At 33.1% G+C, this 18603-nt stretch overlaps 1 protein-coding gene across 2 annotated transcripts; it reads left to right on the plus strand.

Moving 5' to 3' along the window:
- Positions 1-3045: 3045 nt before the first annotated feature.
- On the plus strand, positions 3046-15294 carry LOC145568568 (uncharacterized). 2 transcript variants are annotated; one of them, XM_081627988.1, is made up of 15 exons: positions 3046-3584; positions 5530-5620; positions 5740-5824; positions 6091-6175; positions 7867-7936; positions 8445-8514; positions 10509-10553; positions 11398-11443; positions 12022-12229; positions 12364-12569; positions 12676-12750; positions 13831-13900; positions 14035-14115; positions 14727-14806; positions 14926-15294. In XM_081627988.1, the coding sequence occupies exons 1-15, from the start codon at positions 3448-3450 to the stop codon at positions 15002-15004; spliced, it is 1428 nt and encodes a 475-aa protein (XP_081484114.1). In that variant the 5' UTR covers positions 3046-3447; the 3' UTR covers positions 15005-15294. The 2 variants fall into 2 exon arrangements, with proteins under 2 accessions (XP_081484114.1, XP_081484116.1); XM_081627990.1 differs by lacking the exon at positions 10509-10553 and having other exon boundaries at positions 3051-3584.
- The last annotated feature ends 3309 nt before the right edge of the window (positions 15295-18603 follow it).

The following is an 18603-nucleotide window of genomic DNA, read 5'->3' on the forward strand; positions in this document are numbered from 1 at the left end:
ATCGTGTACATTGTACAACATAGAACTAATTATATAATGAATGTCATAAAGTTAGCAAAATTCATTTTTATAATTTTTTTTTTTTGACAAATTCTTTAATATTTTAAAGACGTTTATTGAATAGGTTGGTGAAATATTTCGTTTTGGGTGCTGATAAAATGTACTTTAAATCCTTAAAAACTTGCATTTATATGTTTTTCTATTTTGAGCTTTATAATTGTTAGGCCTACCGCCTATCCGAAATAAATATTGTAAACAATAACATTATACTACAAGATTTGATTCCTTGGACAAGATTTGCATAAAAGTATAACACCAAAAACAAAACAAAAAAAATCAAATAATTCATCCTACCCACTACTCAAAATTGTTAGGCCAAATTCACAAACGAAAAGATTAATATATATATATATTACACACGAAGTATGTCAACTTCCATGTATTAACAACATACATCTAGGAGTAATAGGACTAAACCAACATTATACTATTTCATTGAGATTCTTTAATCAAGTTAAAGTGTCACGCATCTATCAAATAATATTTAATAAGATTCCTAAACAGTTGAAATTCTCTGGCGGGTTTTGATAATTAGTGGAGTTATGTTTTTAAATCATATTTTTTTCATAATAAAAAATAAATAAATTTTTAGTTTAGAATCGATTTTTAGTTATTGAAATTATTTTTACTATATATAAGTAATAAATTTGTATTTTAATGATTTCCTAGTGCCCTTTGTAGTTGTTTTATAAGTTACTTTTGTTGATTAAAACTTATTTTCATTTCATAAAATAATTTAACTATATTATACATAGTAACTTCCTTTATTACTCCGTAAAAAATTAAATATTTCTTCTTAACTTAAATCTTATTCTCTTCACCTTATGCAAACAATATTCAAGAAAAAATATTTAAGCTTAGAAAATAGAACTGTATTCTAGTGAAAATACGTTAAGTTTAACAAAAATAAGCTAAATTTGGTAAATAAAGTTATAATCATACAAAAATAAATAGATTCATAGAAAAATGTATGATACTCTGTAGTGAATAAAAAACAAAAATAAGTTATGTTCAGCGAATTTAGTTTTAGTAGAAATCTAAATAAGTAAGATATATGGATTTTTAATGAATGAAATTATTTCTTGCAATGGTCAATTATTTTATCTCTCTCTTTCTCACATATTTATGTTGAATAAAAATCTTTGATTATTCATTAAAAGGAAGGTAAGAGCTTTAAAATTATGGTATATAATATGAAATGTATATTTAAGTTCCAACTAAGAAGTGGTGGAACATGAATAATGGATTTTCTGGCCGTTTTAAATATGTGTCGTTTTTGCTAGGGAGTATAAAATCGTAATTAGTTTTGAGACCATCTAATACTAATTGATTTTTAGGCCGAACCAAAATAATAACTAAAAAGGAAATTTTAGGTTGCCTAAAACGAAAAAATAGAATCGGATCGGGACGACTCGACCTTGGATTTTGGGCTCAAAATTTTTTCCCAACCCTAAACAATTTTCAGATTGGGTTACCTAGTGGGTCATTTTGATCAACTCTTTGTTAAGTTACATATCATATCTAAATTTATTTACAATTTGAAAAAAGGCGTATGATGAATTTTAATGTAAATGTTTATTGCATAAGTTAATTATTTTTATTTTTCCCTTTCTCTTATTTAAGCTCAAGAAATAATTGTCATTTACTCAATGAGAAGCGAAAGAACTCTGTAATTAGGTTATGTAAAACAGTTAAATATCAACTAAAGAAATTGTTGAAAAATGAATGGAGGTTATGGAGCTGAGGTAATTTTTCACTTTTGTAGAGAAAAAAATAATCCAAATAAAAGGAGATAATTTTCTTTGGTTAGTATATTGAAAAGAAAGTAATAAGTCATGTATAAATTCTCAATTTAGGGTAAGTGCAATAATTAACTTGCCATGCCACATAAGCTTTTAAGCTATTGTCATTTTTGCTAGTTTAAACTTCAATGGCTAACTAGTTAACTTAGAGCTGATCAAAATTATCCTGGTCTGTTGGCCCGACCCAACCCGATTTTGGGTGGGTTTTGAGCAACATTTTTCAGCTCGAAAATCAAGTTGGGCCCAGCTCGGCCCAAATTTTTTTATTTTTTTGGACAGGGCTTGGAATGCATTTTTACACTATTTTAGTTCATTTTTTTTTTGGCACGTCCCGAAAAGCCTACATAGCCCGGCCATTTTGGGCGGGTTTGGGCATGAGAATTTTGCCCTGAAGCTAGGCCCGGCCCGAGAAATGGGCAGATTTTTATGTCGCGGCCCAGCCCACCCCATTGATCAGGTTGAAAAGCGAGAAGATCATTTTGAAACAGAACGAGTTTATTTATTCACTCGGTTTTTTGTTTGTTCTAGTTGCTTTTTGCACAATTACCAACAATGTAACATGTATTATAAATCTATGAAAATTACTCATTTAAAAGTCATTATGAAGAATCTAAAAAGAACCTACATAATCATTTTTAAACGGAAAAACATTTGAAAACAGAGGAGCTAATAATGATATTTTACTACCCCGGTTTGTATTGTACTACCTCTCTTGCATATTATTTGTAATGATTTGACATAAAGTAGAGAGAAAAAAATGGCTAATCGTTGCAAATAATATAAAACGGAGGTAGTATGCAACTTTGGAATTTTTTAAGTCTCACAAATATTACACCAAAGTTGCATATAGTACAAACCGGAGGTAGTACTACCTCCATTTCATATTATTTGCAACGATTAGACATTTTTCCTCCCTATTTTATGTCAAATCGTTGCAAATAATATGAAACGGAGATAGTATATAAATTTAACATTTTCCATGTCCAAATATTATCTAGATAAGCAAGTAGGCCAAGATTCAATTGATGACCCTATTTTATAAACATTAAAAAAATATCTTTTGATGATGTTACATTTACTGTACTCATTCAATATAGAATTGGATGTCATAATAATAAAATATCAACTAGTACTAATTACGAAATATTATATCTTCACAAGAGATTTCCATCAATTGATACTCAATTTTCCTTTTCTTTTTTACCAGATTTTTATTTTTTTTCTAAATTTAATTTGCTGTTTTTTTTTTCTATGAAATTATTGGGTCACTTTTTAACGAAAGAAGCAACAAACTTTTATACTTTCAAAATTAAAAAAAATAAATTTTTACAAGAAGGCATAAAATTCGTCTGGTTTAATTTATGGTAATCAATTTTCTCAAACATCTGCTCACTCATCAATGGCGCCCACTGTAACTCCCCTCATTCTCTCTCTAAAAACTCTCAATTTCTCTCTCTGAAACCCACAAATTCCCTTTCTCCCCTAAAAAAATCCATATAAAATTCTCTAAAATAAAAACCCCAACTTTTTTTTAGTGAATTTCCTGAAATTTCAGTGAAATTTCTGAAATTAAAATAGTGAAAATATGAGAGGAAGAAGGCATGCGATGAGCTGGAGAAAAGTGGCGCAGTCTTCACAAGGATTGGCTGCGCATGGCTTGCTTTTCACTTTCACCCTTTTGCTTGTTCTCAAGCTTGTTCACCCTTCCTCTTTTTCTTGGTGGTTCGTTTTTTTTTGTTTAATTTTATGTTTTTACCACTTTTATGATATGATAATTGTGAAAGTTTGTATTTTTTTTGGTTTAATTGTTTGCAATAGTATTTTTTTGTTTGTAGACTATAAAGTATAAATTGTCAATTTGCAATTATGCTTTGATTTTTGTGGGGTTTTCTTGTTCAATATGTAATTGAACCAATCAATTTTTGTTTGAATTTTGCTGTTTTTTCCTTGAATTGGGTATTTTCTGTTGTTTAGAATGCTTTATAGTATGATGAATCCAAATGGGACTTTTGAATTTCCATTAAAGGGTTTGAATTTTTGGTATAAGTTTTATTCTGGTAGCTTTATTTATGATGTCATACTTGTCAAGTTGTCAAAGAATTTTGTGGGTCTGCAAAAAGTTGGCAACTTGAAACAAAATAATGTTTGAATTTTGCCAAATTTAGAGAATCCTTAATTATGAGACAAGGAATTGATTTCTATTGTTGTGGACAGAAGTCTTAGAGTTGACCACAGCTTTTGTTTTCCTTTCCTTATAATTTACACTAGGCTGGGAGGGTGAATAAGGGTGGGTGTTGATGGCGGCCAAGTTTTTCTTTAGTTGATGTTAAATCTTTCTTGGCATCACTTATTTTGCGGGGTCAATTGGTCGAACATTGAAGACGGGTTACATACTCAATATTGAAATGAAAAAACTGTTTGAGGAATGAGTACTAATTGTTTTTTGACTGAATTCCTTGCTTGTATGACTGTATTGCTTATACATTTTTAAGTTAATTTAAAGGAAAGATTGAAACTTGTCCAAATGATTTTTCTAGTAATTGAAATAGGGGAGTCAAATGGTTGTGAATTTCTAGATAGGCTACAAACAAGTAGCTTAATGTCCTCAGATATAACATTTTTTCATCATTGAAGTATTCTACTGGTTTGCACATTTGAATCGTGTGTTTGGGTTCAAAAGCAGGATAGAGATATCATGGATTCATGAATTACATACCAGAAAAATCTAAAGTTGAAGCCTTGAAGGTTTGGTCCTCATTGTCATAACTAAATTAGGAGAACAGCCAAAAGAAATCAGATCTCTTTTCAGAGGATAGGTAGATTACAGAAACCTCTTTAGGTGGTGCTATATAAGTTTTGAGACCGTCATGCTCCTCTTTAAAGAAATTAGATCTCAGTTGCATTAACACATTGCGATTGCATTGTAAAGGTTTAGAGTGTACTGTAATTGTGATTATATTAGGCTGCGACAGCTGCAAATCATCTGTAATTTCAAAAGCAGTTCCGCAACATCTGAACTGTATAACCTTGTAGTAAAGATTTTGCACTATCAGAGTATGGTAAGCAATCAATGATAAAGACAAAAAAATAGAAGAGAAATAGGCTTTTGGCCTACCTCCCTAGTATAAGGAAATAACTCAAGTTATACTCATTGCTCAAAATTGCAATGCATGCTGCATGTAAGAGTGCTACTTTTGCTTTTGTTGATTTTAAAAATGATGAGATTCTAGTTCTCATGATCTTAGGTCTTATAGAGGCCAAGTTACTTTGTTTGGATATGAAAGGCATTGTAATAGTGTAGATAGTAAAGGCAGAAGACATCAGTGGTAGTGGAGTCACATAAGGTAGGCTAACAGCATGTCATATCATTTGAGCTTAAAATTATTTATACCTGATTTTCTTCTATTTATGATGAGGTATTAGGATTTTGTAAGAATGTCATAGGTTTGAATCAAGGGCACCCTTTCTCCTATGACTCTTGTGGGGTAGGGTTGTATTCCTTGCAAATTTCCTGTGAACTTGCCCTTTTGTGAGTAACAATGATTTAGGATTTACTAGGAGAGGAAAGTGATGTCAATTTTATCTTTGTTCTTGAAGTTGTTTCATTCATAGGCTTAGCTGCATTTAAGTATTTTTGAATTCTAAATATGTGAGCATTATGTTGCAGGACTGTCTTTTTGCCCATATGGCTGTTCCATGCTGTTGTTGCCCGTGGAAGGTTCTCTTTACCTGCCCCTTCAGTTCCACATGATCGTCATGTATATAATAACTCCCAATTCTCAAGATTCAAATACTTTGAAAAGCTGCTGGTGCTTTCATTTTCTATGAAATTGATGCTTATGTTAACATATAGCTAATGTATGTCTTCCGATAACAGTGGGCACCTTGTCATGCTGTTGTGGCCGCACCATTGATCATTGCATTTGAATTGCTCCTATGCGTATATCTTGAGAGCCTTTCTGGTATGTTTGTTAGCATGAATTTTGCTGTGTCTTTGCATTATTTTGATTATTTTCTTTCAAAGGAAGGAGGTTTATAGCACGACATGTCATACGTAGGTGTTATTGTGTAGGCAGTTAGTTTGATCTATTTTTTTTAATTTTTGTTTTTATTTTTTCTATTAGATTGCAGTTATCACCAATGGTTGGTAATGTAGTATTTACACTATTTAGTACCTAAACTAATTTAGGGATTTTGCTTGTAACTCTTTATATCGACTCCGTGACAGTTAATGGTGCTGCTGCTGTGAGCCTGAAGATTGTTTTCTTTCCTTTGTTGGCTTTTGAAACAATTATTCTAATTGACAATTTCAGGTATTGACTCTAATAATCCCTACCTTACAAATGTATGAGAAAACACTTATGAATAGTATGAGGACAATTATATCCTTAATATGTTTGTTTATCTATGTGCCCCTATTATGTTAATTGTATCTAAATTTTTCCTTGTGTGATTAACTCTTATAAATAGTGTTTAGACAATTATACCCTCTAAAATGTTTATTTACTTATTTGCTCTCATTAAATGTTTCTTGCCTTTTCTTGGAACTCATAAGAACAGTGTGCGAACATTTATACCCCTTAAAATATTTGTTTACATATTTTTTTCCCTCATTAATGTTGTCAACAATTGAAAGGGCTCTCTAAACATGGCTAGCTATGGCGAAAGCATCGCGTGCGTTAGCCATCCTAGTATTAGAAGTTTTACATGTCGCCACTTCTGGCATCTAAATTCTTTAAGGTCTAAATCACTTATTATTCTAGATCATGTGTTTTTCAACAATATTAAGCCCATCTAAGCAAAATCTATGCTGGCGGAATCAGTTATCATGTTTGAAAATAATTTGCTTATTGCTGATGAGGGGTATGACTATGTAAGGATCTGTTTTGAGGGACTTGTCAACTGTAAGGAGCAAGCTCTCCTGCATATAATTCAAGGGCCAGGAATAGTTGACCATAGAATATAGATTTTTGTTGACAAGTCATGGGTTGTGTGTAGCAGCTTTTATGGAAGAGTTGAGAAGAATTCTTTATAGCAGTTTAATATATCTTCTACTGATAAACGGGCCTGGGCCACACCCGTCACAACCATCCACTTTATACGACCAAGGAGGTTCCACCTCAAAACCATATGGCAATGAGGGGAGTAGCCCCTTAGCCTTATATAGTGGACACAACTTTCTTATTTCTTCAATGTGGGATACACATCCCAATACAAACTCTCATTTATAAACTCAACCAATATGGGACAACACACCACTCACATGTGGGTTTTCTCATGGGCTCAACATCTACTTAGATCTCGATGTGAAAATGGTATTTGAATTGTTTATGTATAGGTGTCTATGATACACCTTTGGAGAAAGGAGTAATGGATAAAGATTCTGATTCTGAAATGTCTGCTCCTTATTTCAACTTGTATGTTGATGGCTGAGATACCACTCAACGTTGTAGTAAATCTGTCTGTTGCCTTCAACCATATTATGTGCCAGTTGTCTTCAAACTGAACACTGATTACCTTGAGTTGATTCATGGTGCCTCATACCTAATTTTGATATTGTATTTACTTTGAACGTAGTACATATTAATATTGCTCCTGTCACATAATAAGAGACAAGGAGGGCTTTACTACCATTCATGGAAAAAGATGAAAAATAACTTAATGATTATGATGTCATAATGATTCAATTGTTTCTGGAGCTGACTTTTTCTTACCTTGATCTCTAAGAAGTCGTTCTAACTTCCTTAAGATGCAGCTAATTGATTTATTTCTGTACTTGTGATAAAAAGCAAAATAATTACTTGCCTTTATTGGATTGTAGTGTATTTTCTATTCTTTTTATTAATCTTTTACATCTTGAATTAGAATCACTTAATACCACTTAAATATTTGGCTATTGTGTATAGACAGTCTGCTTGCTCCTTATGCTTATGTACTTTTGTTGTTGACTATTCCACATTTCCACCTGTTGCATTATATCTGAGGTGTGAAAGGGTTTTTACAGAATGTGCAGGGCTTTAATGCCAGTAGATGACGAAAGCTTAAATGACGACGCAATATGGGAGACACTTCCAGTAAGTTTTGTTCTCTCTGTACCGAATTTTCAACATCTCCTTGGGCAATGGACATATAATCTTTTAATGTAGCTATTGTGGTTATATTCGACAAGCTTTCTAACTTGCTCTTTATGCCAAGGAAACTAATTATGGGACATCCTGAACAAAGCATTTGAACAATAGCTAGGAATGGCAAAAGCATAATTGTTACTAGAACATTAGTAAGCAGGATTTTGGGAAATCTTTCGACGAAAATCCTAACTTATTTAGAACAAAGGTAGTAATAAACATCAGTTTTAAATTTTAAAACAATTTGTTATCACCTATATAACCCAACATTAGTTGATCTAAGTTGAATTGGTGGTCTCACAGTTGATTCAATTTCTCCTAACCATGAGATAGGATTTGCTGTATATAGATTTAGTTCTAATGATTTTTCAAGTGATATTGATTATTGAAAAATATAAGATCCTTTTTCTTTGCTTCTTAGTTGCTTAACGGTTCGACCTTAATATTTTGTGTGCAGCATTTCTGGGTTGCTATCTCCATGGTTTTCTTTCTTGCTGCAACATTTTTCACCGCCTTAAAAATATCTGGTACAATCTTTTTCCCTGCCCTTTTCTAATATTCTCTAACTGATATTCTGTTATGGACTGGATTTCAGCAATATTAATTTGAAAAGGTTGAAGATGTATGATTGAAAGTAGTCAAAGGATTACAAGGATAGTGAATAGCTTTAGGCTATCAATCTCATGGGTAACTTGAGGTTATCAAACTCCACCCAAAGTCTAAACATCAGAAAAGCATACCCCTCTTCTCCTTCCCTCCTTTCCTATATATTACAAATTACTACTTAGAGAGTTGACTACCAAAAAGTAGATCACTCCTTTTCATTGCTACTTGGATTTTACTAATAAAAGAACAAACACTTAATACTCTAATTGTCTACTTTACTACTAATGGCTACATCACATGTTTGCCTTGATTGTTGTTGCTTGCTTGTTGTTGCTGTGACCTTGCTGCCCTTTGAACCTCCGTGCATAGGTTCGGATGTGAGGAGCCAATGGGCCTGGGCAGGATATTCATATGAACTAAAAACATTGTAGTTACTACTTTGCCTAGGCTATATTTTAGCTTGTGCATCTAGGCTTTTCTAAAAATTTCAGTAGCTTTCAAAAGTAATAAGTTATGAGATGAACTCTCCTAGTTTGGGGAATGCAAACTTATATATATGACAATAGGTCTATATTTGAGAACTCAACGTATATGAGCACTGATCTAAAATTTTAAACATCTGAGTAAAAATTTAGAACATTCGAGTAAATATTTTAAACATATGATTTTAGATTTAGTACGCGCGAATAAAAATTTAAAAAACCTGATTAAATTTAGAACGTATGAATAAAATTTAGAATATCTGATTTAGGACTCAAAACAATAGAGTAAAAATTAAGAACACTTGATTTAAAGTTTAGAACATAGACTGTTCTCACATATGAAAGAGTTCTCACATAAAGAAGGGGTTCTCATGAGAGCCTTCCCCTATTTATATGTATTTTTTGAAGGAAATCATTCAATGGGTGATAAACTAATAGCCAATAGGGTCTTCAATGATGAGGTGGTGCTTGAAGGACAATAAAGTAATGGGGATAAATCAATTACCCTAGGGTAGGGGTTGGTAATTATTGCCCTCATTTGTCGGTAATATATACTACCTTGCCTCTCTCCTAATATCTCTTTAACGAAATACTTGCAACCATCACCTTCTACACCCTTCCACAATGTAATACTCAATTCTTATTACCCCATTGATTGATTTCCTCGATTTCAATCATACGGTTTATGAATGTAAAGTTGAGGTAAGGGAAGAGTCAAGTTGGTGTACTTGATTCTGTCTTTGACTTGATAGTTGCTATTCAATTGATATCAAAGTCATTTTTATTTTTGACTCTGATGATATTCTATTTTTATCAATTTAGTGCACTTGGTTTTTGGTTCTAGTACAAGCTCAAAGCCAAAGCCAAGTCTTTTCAAAAACATTTGACGTAGCATGCAATTTAAGCACCTAGAAAATTGAATATGCCTAGTAGTTTGTTACTTTTATCTTTTCCAGTGTATAAGTTGGCTTGAATATGCCTAGTAGGTAGTTAACGATCTGAACCAAGACCGAACCTAGAAAATTGAGCACAACTCGAGGTTTATGAGGCTGACCTTGCCTTGAAGCTGGGTTTGAAGCTCAAACTCGATTTGGTGCTCGAAGCCTAAGCCATTGTATATAAAATTTGCTGGTTTATTGTAGCACTCAAGGCCTAAATGTATATAGTTAATTTTATGGTAAATCTTTTTTTTTTTTTTAAAAAAAAAAATGCTCACAAGGTTTCAAGCCGAGTATAGATCAAGCTTGCCTCATTAAGATCCCGAGTCGAGCCAGCTCAAACTGAAATTTTACCAAAGTCAAACCTCGTGTAGTTCACGAACAGGCTGGACTCCTTGATATCTTATAGAACTGCGTTACCTTGTACTACTTTACCATTGTTTTTGGACAAGCCATTCAGCCTATTTTGTTATTAACAGTATGTCTGGTTCACAGGATTTGATGAGAAAGGAAATCAAGTAATAGATAAAAAGAGCCCAGGTTTGCTTTTAATCTATGTATAAAATTTGAATATAAAGGAGATAAGGCAAATCAACAATTCTTGAACAGAAAGAAAGCTAATCAATATATTTCCCTTTCATTTCTTTTAAATTAGCTTAAAGACAAATAATGTCTCTCAATTCTACATTTTTGTTCAATGGACTAAATGACGATATTGCTAGTTTCCTCCTTTATACTAGTACATTTTTTTTTACTTCACCTCTCATCCCATTCGTATTTTCTGCCTTCCTCTCCAATTACCTAAGACAATTAATATCTTGTAATTATCCATGTCAATTATATATAAAGAAGTGACAAAAAATTATCTTGGACTGAACAATAATAGGCTAGGTTGTGTTGCTTGGCAGACTTGCTGTGACTATTAGGTAATTTTTACAGGGTTGGAAAGGAATATAATCATTTGGACAAAATGCATTTGAAATTTTCTGTTGGTAAACCGTAATTTACTGCAAGGAGTTATTTTTTATCTAGTTTGTGGTGGAGTTTAATTATCTTTGTTGTCTAGATAGTAACTGTCTGACAGATTGCAGATTTTTATGGCATGCCTTTCTCACTCTTTCTAGTTCTCATAACGGTATTTTCTTCCATGTTACAAATGTTTTTGCTTGCTCACCACTTGCCTAGGTTATTGATTTGCATGGGGACATTTATGTGCAATTACTGTATGAATTCAAATGTTGTCCTGCTTGAAAATATGTACTCAATTTGCTTCTAGTTTCCATCATGTTTTGAATCTTTTGATTTCCGTTTGCAGTATGAATTACTTAGTTCTTCATCTTTATGTCTTAATATCTCATAATTCTTTCAAATTAAATTCTTGCAGGTGACATTGGTTCACTGGGATGGTGGGACTTATTTATCAATTTTGGGTAACGTTTTTCTGCTCTCACGGTTGATCTTTTTGAATGAGCCAAACCCTTCCCCCCTTTTCACCGAAAGCTCTAACAAGAGGTTATTGAAGTTGGCCCTGTCCACTTTTGGGTCAGGTTCTTGCCAAGGGTTTCCTGTCTGACCTGATGCTGTTATTATTGAGCATTCTAACCCAGTGTATAAGAAAGTGTGCCTAGGTGCTGAGGTGCAAGCGCAAGGCGACCTGGGCCATTGGCTAGGTGGGGCGCTTTGATGAGGTTCACTGAGGTGCAGCTGGAAGCATAAAACTTTTTTTTTTTTTTTTTTTTTTTGACTTTTTTTCAAGTGCGCCTCAGTGAGACGTACTGAAATCCTTATCACCTTGGCGCGCCTTGAGCCTTATACATTGTTCTAGCCTTTGAAACCATGGGGGGCTGATCTTGGCCCATCCTGATGCATCAGGTCGTTTATTAGATTGGTGGCCCAGCCTGTATTTAACAGTTTAATTACTTCTATTAGTCTTTCTACAAAAATTTTCCTATGATGATTAATTTTGGTTTCTCATTTTGTTATTTATGTTGCTACTTTTTTTGCGCAGTATTGCAGAGTGTTTTGCCTTTCTTGTTTGTACAAAATGGTCCAATCCTATGATACATACGAATTCATGCCCCATAGAGAATACTGCATCTGTATGTCCAGATCAGGATCAAAACCAGGAGAGCCTGTGTGGTTTGCCCGATATTGGTGGCCATTTTATGAAAATACCAATTATTGCTTTCCAAGTCCTCCTTTGCTTGCGCTTAGAGGTAAACTTCTTTATGATTTGTTGTCTTTCTTGCTTGTGTAATTAAATAAACAACCTACTAATTTTTGGCACCTTGGCTTACGTATTACACAATGTAATTTAGTTATTTTTAATTTTTTATTTTTAATTTTGCAGGGAACTCCTAGTGGTGCTAAAAATATCCCTTTTCCAGTTCTTTTTTCTCCGTTGTTCCTTTTACAAGGTGTTGGGGTTTTATTTGCTATGTCAAGACTGGTAGAGAAAATCTATCTCTTGCTGCGTAGTGATGCTGGGCAAGGGCCATATCTTAATTTGTCTGCAAAACTTGGTGATTGTCTTGCATTTATGCATCATGGCTCAAGGTGATGATAATTCTAATATAGTGCTCATTGTATCTGGTTACTAAACAATCATGCATATCTGGAAAATGAATTTTAATCTCTTTCTGCCATTTTGGTTGTAAAATAGGCTAATTGGCTGGTGGTCCATTGATGAGGGAAGTCATGAAGAACGGGCAAAACTTTTGCTTGAAGGGGCCTCTGGGTTAGTACCTTTCCTCCAATATATTGATGCAATGTGCTATTATTTTCCACTTGTTTGTTTTTTACACTTCATTTATCCTAACATATTAGACAGTTACACATTCCTACTGCTTCAGGATGTCTGGGGAAAAAAAATCATTTTTTTAGAAGGCAATGTATAATGTATCATGCTTGTAATTTCAATAGTACCCCAATTAGTAGATCTTGATTTACCTTATTCGAAGCTTCAAATTGGCTTGACTGAGTGTACTGGATGTGGCGCATAAGACCTAAAACAGATTTTTTGCATTAATGTGTTGATTGGAAGGTGGCAATGTGGCTTTCTGCTAGTAGAATCCAGGCTTTGGGCTAGTTTGGGCTTGTGGGATGCTTGAGCCACCTGGAAGATCTCAAAGCAGGAAGTTGAAGGCCTAGGTCCAAGCGGTGTGCGTTCTAGGCTTTTTTATGTGATAATGAAGGGAAATGGATAGTTCTACGGGTATTGTTTAATTTAATTGGATGGTACGATGTAACTATTGTTTCCATATGGTGTAGTCTTCAATGAATAGATTGCCATATGAGATCATGTCATTTTATTTGAACATAAACTCGAAAGGAGCATCTGGGACTTGATTGCAGCTACTTCCAAAAATTTATGTTGATGCTTTACCTTGATTGAAGTACCCAAGTCTCACATTGCTCCTGTAACTAAATAACTTTCGCATCCAATCTTTAGGCTAAATTTTTGAAGTGTCTTACTTTCCATTTAAGTTGATTTTTAGTCGCTTCTCTTTTTGTGAAGAATATTTCCAAGGCTGCTGCCGCCGCTGTCCACAGGCATCTGAGGTTTTCTAGTTGCTACGTTAATAATTATACATTCTGTATCAAATCCTCCATTCCATAGTAGATGTATTGGTGTATTGCCTTTTATTTGGGAGAGGGGTGGGGGTGCAAACAGTACCCATAGACTTGCGGATAGAGTCAAAAGGCCATTATCAATAAACTATAGCAGAAAATATAAAGATCAATTATTATGAGAATTTATTTTTTAAATAGTTTATTAGCTTTTCAATAAATCTTCTGTTTCTGTTGTTGTATTCAGGTACAATACCTTCTGCCAATTTCCTCCTGAGATTGTGAAAAAAATGCCAAAGAAGGACTTGGCTGAGGAGGTGAGTTTTCTTGTAGGAAATGGACTGGCCATTTGACCTCAAAACTTTTGAGGAAACTGATGTGGATATATGACTTGATTTTATTTCTTCTGTTGAACTCGGTTATAATCTGGAATTCCGTTATCTGTATTCAGGTTTGGAAATTGCAGGCAGCTCTTGTTCAGCAGACTGAAATAACCAAAAATAGCCAACAAGAGTATGAAAGATTACAAAATGTATGATTCTCAAGCTTATATGAGCTGTCTTTGTACATGCATGATACGTTTGTGTTTTTATGTTTGTTTCGTAGAAAATCAAATAATGGGTCGTGTTCCTATTATTGATGCTTGTTTGCTTACATATTAAGTGCTTTGGTTTGAATGCTTGAAATATATGCCTTTGGTACTTGTAGCTGTCATTTGACATTATTTGGTTGATGATTATATACTGGCCTGTGGACCAGGATGCGTGTGATATAATTAATGAGTCATGGCTTAATTGACTTGTATCCCATTTGAATAACCTGACCCATACTCGGAATTTAAAATGACCCAAATTTGACCCGACCCTGCTTGAAAAATAATGCTACTGAATATTTGATTAAATTGATATACTTAGCTAATTGACTGAAAGCCTGAATTTTACCCAACTTAATGATCCCAAAATAAATCCAATCCAAGCAACCCATACGCCACCTTTCTAAGAGATTGTCTACTCTATCATGTTTACTGATGTTCAAATTAGGTTAAACTATGTTGATTTTGCATTTTGTGCAACCATTATATACTAATCTTGTGAATCTAATTTCTTTCTCAGCATTGATAGCATTGTTTTTTGTTTGAATCAGGACAAAGTTCTCTGCCGAATATGCTTTGAGGGAGATATTAGTATTGTTCTGCTCCCCTGTAGGCATCTGATCCTCTGCAGGTGTCTATTCTTTGCTTATGGCATGTTCTTGCTCTCTATTTTTTTGCTCAAATCTTTCATTCATTTAATTGATTTCTTTTCCTTTCCTTCCCTTCTCCCCCCTCTTTTCCCTGGTGCAGTGTCTGCAGTGACAAGTGCAAAAGATGCCCAGTTTGCCGAGTCATTGTTGACGACAGATTAGTTGTATATGATGTATAGATGCAGCTTGCTATCGACGCTTTATCCATGACAAATTTGACATGTTTTAGGCAAAGAAGAAGATAGTCTTTTTTCTATTCTATTTTCATTTTTCAATCTTTCATACTAGTGACTGTATAATATGTCACTGATTCAGTTAAATTAGAGCAGCCTGTTGTAAGTGTTTTATACTCAGTGTTTTGCTTTCATTGATGTAAATATAACGTTAGTGTGGATCACAAGTTATTCACTGATCTTAAAGCTCTTTAAGGTTAATGTTAATACAACTAGGAGGATGTAATTTCATCAAATGCTATGTATTGTATGATAAAAAAAAAAAACCCAAACTCCAGCACTACTTTTCCTCCAAACTCCAGCACCTCATTACGAAATTGCCACTGATTAAGGTAAATTGATACCGTTCTATGTCTAAAGTTTGTAACGATTGTTTTTGTTTGTGTTTTTTCACGGTATTTAAGAAGTAGGAGAAGAAAGTGGATGAAGTACATTAATAACAGTGATAAGTACAATCATAGACAAAAGTTAGAGAGAGAAAGTGGAAAAAAGTACTCCCTCTGTTTCAATTTGTTAGGCCTGTTCTCATCAGATTATTTTCAGTTCAGTTCAGTTCTAATAAGTTCAGTTCAGTTCAGCTCCTAATTTTTTTCTCTCATAAAATATTCAATTCAGTTCAGTTCAACTCAGTTCAGTTCAGTTCAGCTTATTTCAATCAATGAGAATAGACCCTTAGTCCCATATACTATTTTGGGCGTTTCAAAAAGATCTATCCATATTGAATGTATTTCACTTTTAACTTAGTTTTTATTTCCTATTTTATACATATTAAATTCTGATTGGTAAATTAATTAATTGTGCATTGATAACATAACTCTAATTAAAGAAATTACTCCCTTGATTTATGCAATTATAGCTAATGCTTTCCTGAAAAAATAAAAAAATTTAAATAAGGCAAAACTATTTATGAATTGTTTTTTACTTTAATGTTAGATTCCAAATATCTCCTTTTATTATTTTATGTGATTGATTCAATATGGGACTATCATATTGAAAAGGAGGGAGTACAAAGTATGTGCAAAATTCAAGGGTAAATTAGGAAGTACAATGAATAAAGTTAAGAAAACTCAGGGTGTAATGGACTTAACATAATATCCAAATATAGAAGTAGGAACAATATTTTGGAACTGTAAAATAGGAAAACAGGAACTATATTATGGGACGGAGGGAGTATTATTATACTTTGGTATTCTAACCCATTATTATTCAAAGAACAGTTTTGTAAAATATTTCAACAAACTCAAAACTTCTGTACTTTGTAGAACTTCTACGTAGTATATTGATTATTTCCCCCCCCCCCCCCCCTTTTTTTTTAATGGATATTGATTATTTTTCCTTGTCTACTACTTCGTATATTGTGTGGTACTGTGGTTCTACAGAATACCCCAGAGTTTAATCCGTAGTTTTAGATATTATAATGTCAATTTTAGATATATACTTTGCATCTAATTCAAAATATATAAATTAATCCATATAATTTTAGCAAGTGTTACTTTGCATCTAGTAAAAAAATTCAGCCTATAAAACACAGATTAACACCTACGACTACCCCTCCTTCTTGAACCACCATCATCTACATCTCTTTTTTGACGATCATATTGTAGTCTTGACATCCAATCTTCTAAGTGGCCGGTTAAATCATCAAGGCGCCAAAATGCCACATCATCAGTCCGGTGTCGAACATGTGCATGGAGTGGGTAACCTCTTGCACCTAAATATTGCAAATGCTACAATTTAAAATAAATGTATCGTACAATAACAACATGGACAATTTAAAATAAATGGGCATATCAGATGGTTGTATTGGCATTGGTGCTAGTGCGCCATCCCTACTAACTCGAACATGAGTGCGAGTTCGGTAATAGTCAAGATATCCTTCACAATTTCAATAGAAAAATTTGCTCTTCACCTACTCTAAAACAATGATTCATCCCAGAATTTCACGCACAAAGGTTTTCATTGTATTTGCATTTATATTTGTTGTTTTCTAATCTCTATAACAAGTTTTGGGATGCATTAGACGGATGGATATAATTTGGATGTATCCAAATTGTCTCAAGCTTTCTTTAATAATACAACAATAAAAATCGAACCAAAACCCATAACTCCAACAATAGTTTGTGCATCGAAAAAGTGCGCTCATTTCTCCATAAGTTAAACCCCGAAACCTACCAAATATTAGGTAGTACACTTGGAAAAAGTTATTGAATATGCCATAATCGCTCGACGGGCTCTATGATTGAACATAAGTTAGAAGAAATGGAAGAGAAATTTGGTATACTGGTGATACTGAGTAGACCTCCGTTGACAATATGTTAATTACCCATTTGTTCGAAATATCATTAACTAAACAAGTTTTTATAATAAACAAGTTTGACCCTAATTATTAATTATTACCTAGTTGGATTAGTCTGACATTAATCCATGTATTTCTTTAAATAGAGGTGATGATTTTAATTTTTTTTTTTTTTTATTTAGACATGAATAAATTTAAAATATGATAAGTTTTAAAAATGTAATTTTATGTATACACCGTCTTATATAATATATACAATAAAATTAGATTCGAATAAATATCTTCTTGCTACATTAAATGATATCAGTGTATAATATTTGGCAATGACAAAAACGAATTTGGATTGTACAAATTAAACCAATAAATTCAGTTATTTAGGTAATGACCAACTAAAGTATATATCATTACCAAAACACGCAAACAGAATTGATACAAAAATCGAATAATTTTACAGATCAAACCAAGGATTTGTGATGAAAAACGACTTGTATTCTCCAATTAATTTGCCCAACATAATCCATCATTATACCCAGTGGCGGAGCCACGTTGGTGTAGGGTTGTTTATCGATCCAAGACCGGACCGGATCGAAAACCGAAAAATTGAATTTAAAGAACCGATGACCGGACCGATTAAGTTAGAACCGATTCCATGTGGACCGATTTTAGAATTTTTATAAATAAAATTCCTAAGTTTAGAAAATTAAAAAAATAATAATAAATGAAAAATAATATTTTAACGTCTTTTTTTGTATGTTTAGTATAAAAAGGCTCGTATGACTAAAGTTTGTCAAGCTTGGTAGGATAATCTTAATCATTATTAAAGGTTTTATGTATAATTTTAAGCAAAAAACCGATACGGTCCAACACCGGTTTTTAGGGTTTTGGACTGGAACAAAGACCGAAAAATCAATTTCTCGACCCGGAAACCGCATTTTTCAGTCCATGCACGCGCATCACCGGTGAGCCAAAAAAATTTGAAAGTTCAATTTAAAAAAAAAAAAAAATATTAATCAAAGAGACCCGTTATTTTTTTTTTTTAAAAAAAACTCTTTGATACTGCCAGCTATTGACATTCACGCTGACGCGCACTTCTCTTTACCATTCACGCTGACAGTCTGACACTTGTTTTTTAGTAAACGAGACCGGTTACTTTACAACCGATCTCTTAAGTTCATTTTTTTCCCTTCTATTATGAGTTTCAAATTATAAAAAAAAAAACATATACTTATACTTTTATTAAAATTTTTCC

The sequence above is a fragment of the Chenopodium album genome, chromosome 11 (assembly GCF_948465745.1).
Source record: "Chenopodium album chromosome 11, dcCheAlbu1.1, whole genome shotgun sequence".
NCBI lineage: Eukaryota > Viridiplantae > Streptophyta > Magnoliopsida > Caryophyllales > Amaranthaceae > Chenopodium > Chenopodium album.

Bases quoted from the DNA above. Each gene is read 5' to 3' on its own strand.
- LOC145568568 (XM_081627988.1), top strand. From the start codon at position 3,448: ATGAGAGGAAGAAGGCATGCGATGAGCTGGAGAAAAGTGGCGCAGTCT. The intron at 13,901-14,034 runs GTGAGTTTTCTT...ATCTGTATTCAG, and splicing joins AGAAGGACTTGGCTGAGGAG to GTTTGGAAATTGCAGGCAGC. The intron at 14,807-14,925 runs GTGTCTATTCTT...TCCCTGGTGCAG, and splicing joins AGGCATCTGATCCTCTGCAG to TGTCTGCAGTGACAAGTGCA.